General features: G+C 45.2%; 1 protein-coding gene across 1 annotated transcript; it reads right to left on the reverse strand.

The window, feature by feature from the left end:
• Window positions 1–753: 753 nt before the first annotated feature.
• On the reverse strand, window positions 754–16,364 carry NLRP13 (NLR family pyrin domain containing 13). The gene is given in 7 exon segments (XM_089903476.1): window positions 754–928; window positions 1,593–1,763; window positions 2,217–2,384; window positions 4,813–4,980; window positions 7,096–8,695; window positions 11,833–11,901; window positions 15,789–16,364. Coding segments are annotated over 7 exon segments (2,661 nt in total). The 5' UTR covers window positions 16,099–16,364.
• Window positions 16,365–16,628: the final 264 nt, after the last annotated feature.

Raw genomic sequence — 16,628 nt, forward strand, 5'->3', positions numbered from 1 at the left:
AGGTGGATGGACCTAGAGACTGTCATACAGAGTGAAGTAAGTCAGAAAGAGAAAAATATCGTATATTAACGCATATATGTAGAATCTAGAAAAATGGTATAGATGACCTTAATTGCCAAGCAGAAATACAGAGACAGATGTAAAAAACAAATGTATGGATATGAAGGGGGAAAGGGGTGGGGTGGGAGGAATTGGGAGATTGGGATTGACACCTATACACTACTGATACTATGTATAGAATAGACAACTGATGGGAACACACTGTATAGCACAGGGAACTCTACTTAATGCACTGTAGTGTCCGAAGCGGAGGGGATATATGTATATGTACGGCCGATTCATTTTGCTGTGCAGAAGCTAACACAACGTTGTAAAGCAGCTATACCCCAATAAAAATTAATTAAAAGATAAAAAAAGATCCCACACGCCAAAACTAAAGATCCCACATGCTGCAGTGAAGATTCCACATGCCGCAACTAAGACCTGGCACAGCCAAATAAATAAATATCTTTTAAAAATTTCCTGGAGTCCCTGGTAAAACTGAATTTCTTGTCACAATCTCCAGAGACTGATTCAACAGATTTGGGGGTGCTACTCAGAATCTGTGTTTAGAGCAATGACTAGCACATTGAGTAAATGCCCCATGAATGTTAGTTTTCAATGACATAACTGGATCCCGAATGAAGGAGCCACTGTCTTCTTCAATGCCTAACCCCACGGAGGGTCATTTCCAGACAGCGAATGAGGAGGAACTTACACCAGCCTCTCTCAGACACACTCGGGGTGAGGCAGGGAAGCACACAGCAGCCTCACGTCATCATCCTGGAGCCGATCAATTCCCAGGCACAGTCAAGTCATTCCCTGGGTGCTGATGAGAAGCAAGGCCAGGTCCTGACAGTGGGCCGCCAACAGGCTGCATTTCTCCAGGCTGTGGGAGGTGAAGACGCAAGGTGAGCCACAGCTATGCCCGGTTTCCTATCTCCTTCTCGAACTCTCAGTCCCTTGGGCCATACACCTGGGACCCCAAATCATGGAAAAGTTAAATTAGATAAGGAACATAATTTTCATGGAGGAGAATAATGTGGGTAAAGGTAAGATTTCTCATTCTCATTCCTACTGACCTTTAGGGCAGATCATTCTTGATCGTAGGGGGCCCTCCAGTACATCGTAGGATATTGATCACACCTGGTCAATGCCAGGAGCACGAGATTACCCACTAGATGCCAGAAGCATCCTCCCTTCCCAAAGCTGAAAGACAAGCGTGTGTCCAGACACTGCCTAATGTTCCCAGTGGGGACAAAACTGGCCCTCGCTGAAAACCACTGTGTTTGGAGGAGGCTGGCAGAAGCCTAAGGAGGTTATACAAAAGAAGCTGATGGTCAAGATGCCCAAGACCAAGGTGAAGGCAAAGCTGGCTGAGATGGAGCCCTAAGGAGAACGGTGAGAAGGATGAAGATGACAAGAACTGTGTCAGCGGGATGGGGGACCAACAGGGGGATCCCCAAGGCTCCCAAAACACAGTCCCACTGCCAACCCCACAATGCCACTCAAACTTGCAAAGAAAGTATTTTTGAAAAAGCAGGAGGACTTACGACAGCTGCTTCAGGGGGCACTTGGACATCCCAATAGGCCCCTGCAGTCTTTTCAGCTCAACGTTAGAGAGATCATTGTCTCCCAGGCTGAGGAATTTCAGACTTGAGTTCTTGCTGAGTTCCATAAAGAGCTGACGACAAACCCTAGGGGCGAGGCCACACGATTCCAACCTATCAGAGAGGCCCCAGGATAGGCAGTTACTCCTGGGAAGAGTGGTCTTTGTTTAGAGACCCCCTTGCTCCATGAACAAGAGCCGATTTCTCCCTGTTTCTCATCCCTTCAAAGACAAGATGGCTACACCCTTTCAAGTTAGTGCTACTCAAAGTGTGGTCCACAGTCCGGCGTCACCTCAGAATCTATTAAAAATGCTAATTATCAGGCCCCTCAATAGACCTGCTGGATCCTGGGGGTGGATTCCAGGAATCTGTGTTTTAACATGCCCCCTTGAGTGATTCTGATATATGTTAAAATTTGAGAACAACTGCTCTACACCCATGCATTTTTTTCCCTCTTTGCTAGTCTTTCTCTGTATTCTTTTCCTGCAGTGTTGACTCCTGTCCTCCCAATGAATCATCAAACCTACGCGTGATCTTGGGGACAGATCTGGAAGAGCAAAGACTTACCACAGATACTTGAGGTTGCAGGCTGAGTGCCTCAAAGTTCTAAAAATCATCTTGGACACGGTAATTCCTAGGTTGTTAGAGCTCAGATCCAGGTGGGTCAGCTTGTGGTTACCATGAAGCACGATGACAAGCTCCTTCAGAATCTTCACAGGAGACACCGACTTGCACCTGAGGAAGAGAGGCAGTGAGAAAGTTTTGGGAGAGGAGCCTGCTTCCTCATCTTTCCTTTCTAACACACATGTACACAACCTCGAGGATGATATACAAGACATAAGAGGAGGGACTTCCCTGGTGGTGTAGTGGTTAAGAATCCACCTGCCAATGCAGGGGACACAGGTTTGAGCCCTGGTCCAGGAAGATCCCACATGCCGCAGAGCAACTAAGCCCGTGCACCACAACTACTGAGGCTGTGCTCTAGAGCCCGTGCTCTGCAACAAGGGAAGTCACCACAATGAGAAGCCCACACACAACAAAGAATAGCCCCCGCTCGCCACAACTAGAGAAAGCCCATGTGCAGCAACGAAGACCCAAAGCGGCCAAAAATAGATTTAATTAATTTTTTAAAACAAAAAAACATAAGAGGAGTCCAAACATTGATTTGAGTCGTGGTACTAAAATGTTGAAAAGGCAATCTCAAATATGATCACTAAGCTCAGTTGGATGTATGAAGTCAGGAATCCATCCTCTCCCCACTCCTCCCCAGATCTAATGTAAGATGTCCTGGGGCTGCCGACACTCTTCTAGGGAGGTGACCACCCATCCCACACCAATCCAGAGAGGACTGGTGAGAACAACTCTCTCGTTTTTTTCTTGAACTTGTTTCTCCTCATCTTGAGAGTTAAGTTAAGTTAGGAAAGGAAAGGAAAGGAAAGGAAAGGAAAGGAAAGGAAAGGAAAGGAAAGGAAAGGAAAGGAAAGGAAAGGAAAGGAAAGGAAAGGAAAGGAAAGGAAAGGAAAGGAAAGGAAAGGAAAGGAAAGGAAAGGAAAGGAAGAAAGGAAGAAAGGAAGAAAGGAAGAAAGGAAGAAAGGAAGAAAGGAAGAAAGGAAGAAAGAAAGAAAAGAAAGAAAGAAAGAAAAAAAAAGAAAGAAAGAAAGAAAGAAAGAAAGAAAGGAAAAGGATGTCAAAGGCTGTTTAAGCCTGCCACCCGTGTATTTGATCCGGTTCACTCAACAAACAGAAGTGTGAGGAAAAACATCATTGTCAACTCTTCTGCTCTTAAATCGTTGAATCAGTGCCTGCATCTGATTTTTAGACCTTGAGGCATGACCTTGAGAAAGGTGGAGGAAGAGTAGGATAGAGTTAGTTGTCCTAGACTCCAGAACATGTAACCAAATTCCATCTCAAATTCCACTCTAAGTCCTACTTGCTGTGTCCTTTATCAGTTAATTTCTTCCCTGGCTTCTCCATCAAGGTCGAACTCCACCTGCTAATTCTTCCCTATCTTTGAGCCAGATTTGAGAATCTGTCGTTTCTACTTGCAGCATGCTACAGGACCACTAAGTTTCAATCCCAAATTATGCTTCATATCCAATGTACAGATCTTTACTCAAATATCTTTCAGGTAGATAGGGAAGGCAGAGGGGGCCTCCCCTATCTAAAACTGCAAATCTTCCCTCTTTTACACCCTTTCTGAGTTGCTGAACTGATTTCCTCCTGCTTTGGGAGATGTCACCATCTCATATACCATCCTGATTATTTAAGTTTGTTTCTCCAACGCAGTGTAGGCTCCATGAAGGCAAGAATTACCCGTTCTGTTCACTGTTATAACCCCAGAACAGATAACAGATGCTCAATAAATATCTATTGAATGAATAAAGCTGTACCACAAATGACTCACCTTTCCTTAAGACACAGAGCACGTCTCATGGACTCCACATACCTTTAGCTCTTCTCAAACACTTTGCCCCTACCATGCCCTAGAAATTTTCTATTCCTTCATATTTGGCTCAAAAACCAGTCCACCTTAAACGTCTTAAGGAAAAAGTAGTTTGTCTACATGTATCTCTAGTGCAAGATAGATTGCCCTTTTTTGGTTAAAAATATGAGATGAATTATTTATTTTTTTGAGTCATCATTTTTAGTTTCACAATGGTACCCTAAATATTCCATCTTCTATGTTTTGTGGGTATTTCCTCTCAGAAAATCACACTGTACAACTTTCTGTAGAGGTGATGCCAGAACCCCCCATCTGAGTTGCCGCTGTGATACCTAAACTATTAAAGGTTCAGCTTCAAATAAACCAAGCAGAGATAAAGGATGCCATTTACAAGGGAATGTCATATACTAACTGAATTCTAACGCCATATTCATGACAATAATTGAGTTGTGAATGGCTCTAAAACAATGTGCTCTAGAATGGTCAAATCCCTTCTGACCAACTTGCCATCTACTGCCGTAGCAGATGGCCATTTTTTAAAATTTCAATCTACTTTGCCTAATTAGTGGCTTCATGAACGTAAGTCCCTTTATTTTATTCTCCTTCGTACCTAGCTTACTTTCTGGCCAATAGATAACTCACGGCAGTCATCAAAAAAAAAAAAAAGTGGGTTATTCTCCTATTATTGCATTCTTCAAACCACGAGAGTCTCACACTTACGTCAGTTTTTGGAGTTTGCACCTTGGATTTCTCAGCTTGTAACAGAGTTCCTTCATAGATGAAGTATTACGCTTGCTGTTACTCAGGTCCAGCTCTCTCATGTTCCCACTGCAAAACACAGAGCAAATGTCCTCCCACTGATGTTTCCTGAAATCGGCAGCCCCTGTCCTTTGTGAGGGAGAGAGAGAAGACTGATGAGAGTAAATAAAACTCAACCAACACCCAGAATATGATCTACAGGAGGCAAGAAAAGACCTTAACAAAAGAGACTCACTGGAGTTCTGAATGTGAAAATGTGTAACCAAAAAAGCATAGTTCGCACACCACCAGGTGTTTTATTCCCACAATCCTTAACAATTCTTTTTGGAGGAAAGCAACCACGTAAGTGAGGCGGACCACAGGTATAATCCTTAAGAGTTCAGACTTAAAGTTAAATAGACTTAAGACAGATTCAGAGTTCTGCCTCTTAGTATTTAATCTCTGTGCTCCACTTTTCTATCTCCAAAACGTGCCTAGTAAAATTAACTCTCAGGCTTCCCTGGTGGCGCAGTGGTTGAGAGTCCGCCTGCCGATGCAGAGGACACGGGTTCGTGTCCCGGTCCGGGAAGATCCCACATGCCGCGGAGTGGCTGGGCCCATGAGCCATGGCCGCTGAGCCTGCGCGTCCGGAGCCTGTGCTCCGCAACGGGAGAGGCCACAACAGTGAGAGCCCCGCGTACCGCAAAAAAAAAAAAAAAATTAACTCTCATAGGATTTTGTGATGATTAAAGAAGATTCATGCAAATATTTAGATCTTAGAATTATTAGAATTCTAATTATTTAGAATTTCGCTTATGCAGCAGGCTCTCAATGTTAACAATAAAAGAGCAATACAGTCAGAAATTACATTTTTTTTTTATCTCAGATGAGATGAGGGAAGTAAAACAAAGAATATATTCTGAAAGCACCTGGAGGATATATAAAGTTCTACTCCATAGTCCAGAATTGTAACTGGTTAAAGTAGTTTCCAACCTTAAGTGTACTTGTATGTGTGTGAGTGTGTGTTGTGTATACACGCCTGTGCTTTCATGTGTTTAACACCCCAGTTAATACTGATATACAGAGTTTAAACCCACTGAGGAGAAAAAGCAGTAAGAAGCTGTGCTGTAGAAAAGTAGGACACAACCCAACATCAGAGGATCTGTTATGAACTTTAGGGAAGGTCTTAAACTTCCTTAAGTCTTAGGGTGATCATGTATAAAGTGAGGACTGTTGTCTGGGCATTAATTCCCATAACAGACGGGATGATCCTTAGAAAATCACTTACAGTAAAGGGCACTTACTCACATGACCCAACAGTGAATGCTACCTAAATCAAGTCCCCTACTCAAGTTTTACGGACTCCAAATAGGACAAATGATAGTCTATATGCATTGGACATTAATTACCCCAGACCCCCAAACCAAGCATCTTACTAATACTCCAATGTGGGTGAACACAAAGAAATTAGTCTACTCAGAATCTTAACTTGTTCAATCCAGATTGGACTGGTGCTTCTTATAGATCTGAGGGTTAAACAGGAAAGGATCTGAGACATGAACAACAGCTCCTGTCTCAAGGTAAGAATTTAGAAAACATTCCCGGGACCTGAAATAAGTAGCAGAACGGTCAGGTTTCCTTACCTTCCAGCTCAGAAGCCAGAAGTGTCAGTGATGGGATAAGGTCGTAGGAGAAGAACCAAAAGTGGCTCAAGGATTTTTAAGTTTCTTCTTCCAGGAGGACAAAGGGACAAACTCATCAGAACAAGCTTTAAGATTTTGTCGACACCACCGGCCCCACCCTGGCTCCAATGTATGCTCAAAGGAGAGGCATACAGCATTTTATTTAAGGTCTGGAGCTCTGAAAGGGAGCTGGGCTACTTAATAGTCACATTGACTAAGAAAATTGTGCTTTTATTCTGCCGTTTTCTCATCTCTGAATAACAATAAGAGATCCCCCTCCATTGAGTTATGGGCATCATTTTGACACAAGTAGGTGTTATAGTACAATGCCTGGCACATACACCTTCAACGTGCAGTGCCTGAGATATAAAATCTACCTCTAAGTAGATGAGTTGAGTACCCAGGGAATCCTCCATGACACCTAAAGGAAAATGTTCTCGCAGACTGGAGCTGATCTAGAATGTCTGGTCAATCATAACCATTGATAACACAACCACAGACCCCCAGTTTTTCATGGAAGAACTTGGGCAGAGCCTGTGAAGATGAGAGAAACTTAGGGAAGGGACGGTTTTGCATTACTCACTCCAGAGTTTCCAAGGCAGAAGCTAATTTCATCTCAAGGATGGGACCGCTGACAGAGAGCCTCAGCTTACGGAACTTTTGACAGTGCTTTAGGCAAAAGGAAGAAACCTGGAGGCGCTGATACCCATGAATGTCGAGATCAGCTTCAAGGAGGTGATTCAAAATCTGCCTTATAAAATTTTCATCCTGAGTCTCACATAAGCACTGGAAGAATTGTAGGAATCCGAAGTGGACTGAGACAGCATCATGCTTCTCCAACCCTTCTGCCCAATCTAATAATTCGTCCATTACCCTGGGAGACATTTCACAGCGTAAAGTATCTTCTAGCTCTCTTGCTAGGTCTGTATTTAAAAGACCAAAGGATAAAAGAGCCATCTGATGCCAGCAGAAGTTTGTGTTAGCAAAGGCGTCATTCAGGAACACCCTCATCTCTTGATGCTTTGAGGGACCACCAAGGGATCCTCTTGTTCCCCAGAGCACATAAAACATGGCCCCCCAAAATGCCTGGAAACCTTGGTGAGTGAAAGAAATGCACTCTTCACAGTCACTGACCTTTCGAAGAATATTCAACCTCAAGAGAGAATCAGTAAAAGAGGCTTCCAGATGCCCTTGTTCCATGACCTCTTTTGCAAATGTGAAGTTTGAGAATCACACCCCCTCTGCAGCCAGAGAGCACAAGGCTCTCCACTGTTCCGGCAAGCTCTGATATGACAAGCTCACCTCCACTGTGGCAAAGAAGCTGCAGAAAAAATAGGCATGGATGCTGGTGGTGCTCTGTGTGGCCAGCCGGAAAGAAGGATTACTTGCCGTCTGCCACTTCAGGCTAGGACACACAGTCCAGCACACCAGGGGGGCAGAGCAGGAATCAAAAAGAGTTTCCATTTTTCTTCACCAATTCAAGATTTTATTAGCTTTGTCTAGGTCACCAAAGAACTTGATGAAATACTCCTCCCGGTCTCCCTCTGTGAACCCTGAGACGACAACCGATTCTCTCCCCAAGCTTCATGGATTCACTAACAAATCTTTAAGATCTTGATTACCATAGTCTCTGGTCGTTATCAGTAAGGTAGCTGTGGGAACCAACTCCTTCTTCAACACGTGGAGTAGGATTCTGACCACTGGGAGCTGCTGGTACCAGTCTGTACAGGGCGGGCTTTCGTACAAGTTGGAAGACACAGTCATTTCTTCAAAGCCATCAATGACAAACAGGAGCCTCTCAGGATGACTCCTGAACTCTTCAATGGGGACCTGAGAGTCAGGCCAGGCCCAGGAAAGCAGGCAAGCAAAGGTGGAGTTCACAATCTCTCCCACTGCATGGCAGCGGATGTAGAAAACATAGGAGAACGGGTGCTGAAAGAGTATGCCCTCCTCCCAGTGTAGCATGACCTTCAGGGCCAGGGTAGTCCTCCCAACACCCGCCAGGCCCTCCAATGCTGTCGTCGGTGGCTGGGCTCCAGGCCGGCTCGGATGCAGTAGTCTCCCGAGCTCTCTGGGTCCCTGCTCCACCGTGTTGTGGAGATATATGTGGTCATCAGGCCAAGGGGTGCTGTCCCACAGAACCAATATTTTCATCCTCATCTTCTCTCTGTATCTTCTGTGAGCTAAAACAGAAGGGGGGCAAAAGAGATGGCCAAAAGGCACACGAAAGGATACTCAATACTGTTAATTATCAGAGCAATGCAAATCAAAACTATAACGAGTTATCACCTCACACCAGCCAGAATGGCCATCATCAAAAAATCTATAAATCTATAAAATCTATAAATAATAAATGCTGGAGAGGGTGTGGAGAAAAGGGAACCCTCCTACACTGTTGGTGGAAATGTAAATTTGTGCAGCCACTATGGAGAACAGTATGGAGGTTCCTTAAAAAACTCAAAATAGGGCTTCCCTGGTGGCGCAGTGGTTGAGAGCCTGCCTGCCGATGTAGGGGACACAGGTTCGTGCACCGGTCCAGGAAGATCCCACACGCCGCGGGGCGGCTGGGCCCGTGAGCCATGGCCACTGAGCCTGCGCGTCCAGAGCCTGTGCTCCGCAGCGGGAGAGGCCACAGCAGTGAGAGGCCCACGTACCGCCAAAAGAAAAAAAAAAACTCAAAATAGAGCTACCATATGCCCATTCCTGGGCATGTATCTGAAGAAAACCATAATCTGAAGAGATACATGCACCCCAATGTTCACTGCAGCATTATTTATGATAGTCAAGACATGGAAGCAACCTAAATGTCCATCAACAGAGGAGTGGATATATATATATATATGTGAATCACTGTGCTGGATAACTGAAACTGACACAACATTGTACATCAACTATACTTCAATTTAAAAAGAAAGTGGAATTCAAGATTAAATGGAGTCCCAGGATGGCAGCTACGTGGCAACCGATATGGAAACTGTCTAGAAATTATGACAAGGGAGCCAACTGATTCCTTGATATGTTTGATGGTGTTATGCTTCCCAAAGAACTTTGGGATGATGTAATGGTAGTTGCACAGAAAGTTAAAACAAAACACAGCAATGACTACCTCAAACAAAAATAGAAAATGGGGGCTTCCCTGGTGGTGCAGTGGTTAAGAATCTGCCTGCCAATGCAGGGGACACGGGTTCAAGCCCTGGTCCAGGAAGATTCCACATGCCACAGAGCAACTAAGCCTGTGCGCCACAACTATTGAGCTTGCGATCTAGTGCCCGAGTGCCACAAGTACTGAGTCCACGCACCACAACTACAGAAGCCTGAGTGCCTAGAGCCTGTGCTCTGCGATAAGAGAAGCCACTGCAATGAGAAGCCCATGCGTCACAATGAAGAGTAGCCCCTGCTCACCGCAACTAGATAGAGCCCACGAACAGCAACGAAGACCCAACGCAGCCAAAAATAAATAATATTTTTCTTTTTTTTTTTTTTTGCAGTATGCGGGCCTCTCACTCTTGTGGCCTCTCCCGTTGCGGAGCACAGGCTCCGGACGCGCAAGCTCAGCGGCCATGGCTCACGGGCCCAGCCATTCCACGGCATGTGGGATCTTCCCGGACCGGGACACGAACCCATGTCCCCTGCATCGGCAGGCGGACTCTCAACCACTGCACCAGCAGGGAAGCCCAATAAACTAAATAAATTTTTTTTAAAAAATAGAAAATGGTTCCCCCCAAAAGCCATGTGTAGTGGGCTCAATAGTGACCCCCCAAAAGATATATCCACATCTGAATCCCCAGAACCTTATGTGACAAAAGATGTGATTAAGGACCTTGAGAGGAGAAGCTTACCGTGGATTGCGCCCAATGCAATCAGATGTATTTCCATAAAAGAGAGGCAGAGAGAATTCTGAGACAAAAGAGGAGGCCATGTGACCACAGAGGTGGGAATTGAAGTGATGCTCCCACAACCCCAGGAATGCCAACAGCCACAGGAAGCTGGAAAGACGAAGGACCGATTCTCTCCCCAAGCTTCTGGAGGAAGCACAGCCCTGCTGACCCCCTGGTTTTGGACATTTTCTCTTCAGCACTTAGAAAATAAACTTCTATTGTTTAAGCACCCAGTCTGTGTTAGTTTATTACAGCAGCCCTAGAAAATGAACACAGCATGTAATCCTGATTAATTACATGGGTCAGCATTGACTTATATCCACATGACACTCAATACCTGTTCCTCCAAATCATACTTTTATTGGAGGATACATGAGAAGAGATACTTACCTGCCATGATGAGTCAGCAGGTAATTGATTGAAAACCCAAGAAATGGCAGTATATGTTAATCACTTATGAACATAGAAATAAACAGCCGAAGTGGCAGCCAAGAGAGGCTGTGGTCGATTCCACAGAAGTCCAGGGTTGGGCGAAGGATCAATGCTTCTCATTGCAAGTTTTGCATTTTCTGTGATTCTTTTTGGATTATACACAAGTACAGCATGTATTTCTTTGATGCAACTTAACTTGTTCTATCACAGTAGGTATTAGTTTGTCCGTGTGAAAAATCTCCATGGGGCCACCAATACAAAAAAATACAGCTACATTACTCACAATAGCCAAAATATGGAAGCAACTTCAGTGCCCATCAACAGGTGAATGGATAAGGAAGATGTGGTACATATACACAACGGATTATTACTCAGCCATAAAAAGAAAGAAATTTTGCCACTGTAGCAACATGGATGGACTTGGAAGGTATTATGCTCAGTGAAGTAAGTCAGACAGAGAAAGACAAATACTATACAACATCACTTATATGTGGCATCTGAAAAATGCAAAAAACCTAGAGATAGTAACAAAAACGCAGCAGACTCACAGATACAGAGAACAAACTAGTGGTTGCCAGTGGCGAAAGGGAAGCAGGGCGGGCTAGTAGAGAGGGCGGGGGGTGGGGTGTACAAACCATTGTGTGTGAGATAGGCTACAAGGACGTAGTGTACAACACGGGGAATATAGCCAAGTTTGTAATAACTGTAAATAGAGTGCAGCCTTTAAAAATTGTGGAAAAAATAAAAATAAAAAAAATACACACACTTATTAATGCAACACAAAGACCAGAAACAGACATTGGTATCTCAGACCTTGGAGGGGACCCAGAGGAAATGTCCAGTTTATGGTAACCTATTCCTCAGTAGGCAGCACAGGAAGAACAGATTGGCAAGTTTCTGGCAGACTATAAATTGAAGACAGTTTCAAAGGAGGTGGCCAATGTGGAACCCATAAAACGAATGTTCCATCAAGCAATTTGTCTGTAATCATCACAAAGTAGTAGCCAAACCTGTTTCTTCTTCCAGCATCTCTGGTTCTTCTTGGTTTGGATCTTGGGGTCCCCATACCTGTGCCATCTCTGAAATAAAACAGTGATGATGGGGTAGTGAGATTTCCCCTGGCTGAAAAAAAAGTTAATAATGGGGTTTCCCTGGTGGCGCAGTGGTTGAGAGTCCGCCTGCCGATGCGGGGGACACGGGTTCGTGCCCCGGTCCGGGAAGATCCCACATGCCGCGGAGCGGCTGGACCCGTGAGCCATGGCCGCTGAGCCTGTGCATCCGGAGCCTGTGCTCCGCAACAGGAGAAGCCACAACGGTGAGAGGCCCGCGTACCGCAAAAAAAAAAAAAAAAAAAGTTAATAATGATGGATGGTCTTAGTAGAACCAACCATTTCTCTGACAGACTTGGAATTGAAGAGACTGAAAATCGTTATCTTCAAGCCTCATCAACCCAGCTACTTTGGAAACATGCTACTTTGCAAAGACCACAGCACACATTAAGAGCACATCCCTGCCTGGGGGCCTTGATGCAGCCAGCCTCCTGTCTGGAACGCTCTCCCCCCAACCCCAATATCCACTTGGCTCATTCACTCCCTTCCGAGTCTCTGCTCGAATCTTAGCGCCTCAGTAGTGCCTGATGGTCCCGATCAACACTGCACCTGATTCCTGAAGCACACACCTTAGGCAGACCCCACCTGCCCTCCCCACCACTGTCCACTGCATTTGTCACCTTCTAGCACACCCTATAATGTACTTATTCATCACGTCCATTACCCGTCTCCCCACACCGGAGGAGGAGACCGGTAGCCAACCTGTGTTTGTTCACTGATGTACCCCAAGTGTGAACAGCAATGCCAGCACACAGAAGCCACTCTAATATTTTGGAAATAAAATGCCACGGAAGAAAAGCACCGAGAAATGGTCTAACCCCAGCCCCCTGATGTGTTTCACATAACCACTCACAAAGTCCTATTCTCAAAAACTAAAAGGACCCCTTCCATGTCTCCCCATGCACCATATGATCCAGCAATCCCACTCCTGGGCGTATTATCTGGAGAAAACCATAATCCAAAAAGACACATGCACCCCAATGTTCATTGCAGCACTATTTACAATAGCCAGGACATGGAAGCAACCTAAGTGTCCATCAACAGATGAATGGATAAAGAAGATGTGGTACATATATGCAATGGAATATGGCTCAGCCATAAGAAGGAATGAAATCATGCCATTTGCAGAGACATGGATGGACCTAGAGACTGTCATACAGAGTGAAGTAAGTCAGATGGAGAAAGACAAATATCATATATCACTCATGTGTGGAATCTAATGTTTTTAAAAATGGTACAAATGAACTTATCCACACAACAGAAACAGACTTACAGTTATCAAAAACAAACTTACGGTTACCAAGAGAGGGAACACTGTGGAGGAGGGATAAGTTGAGGAGTTTTGGATTGACATACACACAAGATAGATAACCAACAAGGACCTACTGTATAGCACAGGAAAATCTACTCACTATTCTATGATAACCTATGTGGGAAAAGTATCTAAAAAAGAATGAATATATGTACAGGTATAACTGAATCGCTTTGCTGTACACCTGAAACACTGTAAATCAACTATACTCCAATAAAATTAAAATTTAAAAAAAATCAGAAAGTACAAAAAAAAAAAAGCTGGGCTGTTCCAAATGAACAGCCTGGAATTTAAATCTAATTTCTTAATAAAAAAAAAAAACCAGTTCTCACTTCCCTTTGGCCATCTATGGAAGCCTGTTGAACTAAAGATTCACCCCTTCTCCCATATCTGATGAACTAGTCTTGGTGGGGTGGAGGGTGTGTACAGTGAGATGCTAAAGACCCTCCCACTTCTGATACTGCCTGTCTGGCATCATCGTCAGTGATGATGTAGGATCTGGAAACCACCAGGGAAGGTGATACTGTTAAGAGAAAAACTGTCCCAAAGATGAACAAATGATTGAGAATCTACACTGAACCCAATGCCTTGTAAGTTTTCACCCTAGAAACTCAGTTAGGTGCAGCTAGCTGTTTTCAATAAGAGAGAACGGGGCCCCGTGGTACATAATTTGTCCTGGGTTACAGTTGGTGACGTGGAACCAGCCTTTGAATCCAGCTCTGTTGTTAAAAACTGAACTCTTAAACCCATAGTCCCTAAAAGACAGCACACTTGTGCCTATGAACATGTGCATTCACAGACTCAGTCACAAATCCCTCTGCCACAGCACCATTCAAGCACAGAAACTCTCACTGTGCCATGTTTCCTAGAAGATGGAGCTGATGGGGGCATCAGTTATCCTGACCTGTCCACCGTCCCTTTACATCATCTCCCACATTGCTGTGGGATGGGTGTGGTCTAGGGCTTCCTCCTGCTTAGGAGGTATCTTCTGCAAGCCCCACCCCTTTAGAAGGCCAGGTGGGAACCAGGTAAGGACTGGGGAAAAGGGGCTCCTGCGGCTTCAAGCAGGGCATTGACATTGCCAATTAGGACCAGTGGCCAGGAGGGAAGTTCTTCCTTTAATGTCATTCTCCTCTGTGCCAATGTCTCTCTCCGCGATGGCCAAATGGGATTTAAGGATTCTAGATCCCATTCCCAAGCTCTCTGCTCAACATCTACCTATTCCAGACAACCATATGTAAGGGATTTATGAAGGGGAGACGGGAGGAGAGGAAGACGGAACTGAAGATGCAGGGAAATTGAGTCCCCATCCCCTCGGCCTGCCCAGAAGATGCTCGAAGCCTGAATTTCTGTGACTCAGAACCTCCAATGCCCAAAGCTCTGATGGGGAAGACTTCATGTTGCCAACTCCCATCCCATTCCTTGAACTCATGCTCTCATTCTAGGGCAAGAGAAGCAGTACATGGTCAAGCACAGAGGATGTGGAGACCCACTGCCTGGGTTCACATCCCACCTCTGTGACCTTGGGCAATTTACTTGAGCTTTGTGCCTCAGTTTCCTTGTCTGTAAAACAGGAATAACAGAGCCCCCCTCTTATGAGAGCGTGAAAAGTCAGTACCGATGCACAGAAAGCATTAAGATTAGTGCCTGCCTTGTAACAGGCACCAGCAAAAGTTATTAATTTCTACAGGTCTCAGACGCAGCCAGGTCTGCCGGAAAGTGACATATGCATCCCTCAAACTCTGCAGTAGGTAAAGTCGCAGGCAAAAACCAGATGGAAAACGGGATCCGTGATACGTTTTAAAAAGACAAACAATTAAGATGGTAGTGCAGTTTTATACTTGCTAACTACGAAACACATGACTGGTATAATAAATACTGCAATGCTACAATAAATACTACAATATTACAATAAATAAATGAATACTACAGCCGGGTACAGTCTCGTTGTGGGTTTTTTGTTTGTGTGTTTTTGCGGTACGCGGGCCTCTCACTGTTGTGGCCTCTCCCGTTGCAGAGAACAGGCTCTGGACGCGCAGGCCCAGCGGCCATGGCCCACGGGACCAGCCGCTCCACGGCATGTGGGATCTTCCCGGACCGGGGCACGAACCCGTGTCCCCTGCATCAGCAGGCGGACTCTCAACCACTGCGCCACCAGGGAAGCCCTCGTTGTAGGTTTTTTTTTTTTTTTTGCATTTACCTCTTTAGAAAAAATCATGCATAAGCAAACATGAAATTCCTGTGGTGAGCAAATCATCCCCTAGTGCAACCATTGCACTGGCACAAATTTGCATTCTCGAAAGTAGCCTTGGAACAGAACTAGATATGCACATTTCAATTCCCTCTTCTTGCTTTTGATCACCATCCTCTCCGAGGCTAGAGCTCCAAGCTCTCACAGCTTTCGTACTTTTAAACTTTCACTCCCGGCAGGGAGAGTCTTTCTTAGGGGGAGACCAGCAACTTGGAAGGACCCCATAGAAATCCAGCAGCAACCTTCCTGCTCCCACGAGCACCAGGAAGCTATCCCCCGCACAGACCCACTCACCATTCATCTCTGCTCTCATTTGCTCGTATAGCGAAGCCAGCTTCATGTGCTCAAAGATGCGGAGGGTCCCGTCCCATATCTGCCCTACGGATAAATGTTCCTTCAACAGACCGAGCAGGTGAGTGGGCCTGATGGCTTTCAAGTTTGCCCAGGAGATCTACTGGATGTTCTCAGGCAGCAGCTGTGGGGACCGGAAGCAAAGTTTGAAATCCTCCAGCTGATACCGATCCCAGCCCATCAGGTGAGACAGTAGCTTATCACTGGAGCCATCACCTACAAAGACGCTAGGAGAAGTCATCTGGCCCAACATGCAAGGTTTCCAGCTTCATTCAAGAACGCTGACAGCCACAAAATGAGTAGTACCTGTAGAAGACAGACAGCCAAGACCATGAACCATGACTTCCACCTCCTTCAAGACTGTCTAATCTAGTCGCGTGTCCTGTTTTCTCCTCACAGAACCTCTTGCTCTGTGTTTGTGTGGCTTATTTCTCTCTCTCTCTCTTCCACGTGAATGTCAAGTCGCTTTAAACACAGACCTTGCCTGTCCTAGGCTGTACCACCAGTGCCTAGAAAAGCACTGGACAGACATGAGGACCTCAGCTCTAAGGAGAAGGAAAAATGATACTGCTGGAAGAAATGTTCACGTCGTGAGGTACGGGGAGGTCCTCCTGGATGATACATGATTTGGCTTGAACTTGATGCTAGCTAGAACAGCCTGTCTTCGGGCCTGTCACACATACATTGTCCATCTGCTTTAACCATGAAGTGTGGCTCATCATCCAGTTATAGGAAGGGTTAAGTCTCACCCCTGGCAGTCTCCCACCATCAGTGCCCTGAAGG

The sequence above is a fragment of the Delphinapterus leucas genome, chromosome 20 (genome assembly GCF_059928025.1).
Source record: "Delphinapterus leucas isolate spDelLeu-1000000601 "Yukka" chromosome 20, BTC_Dleu_Yukka2, whole genome shotgun sequence".
NCBI classification, from domain to species: Eukaryota; Metazoa; Chordata; class Mammalia; order Artiodactyla; family Monodontidae; genus Delphinapterus; species Delphinapterus leucas.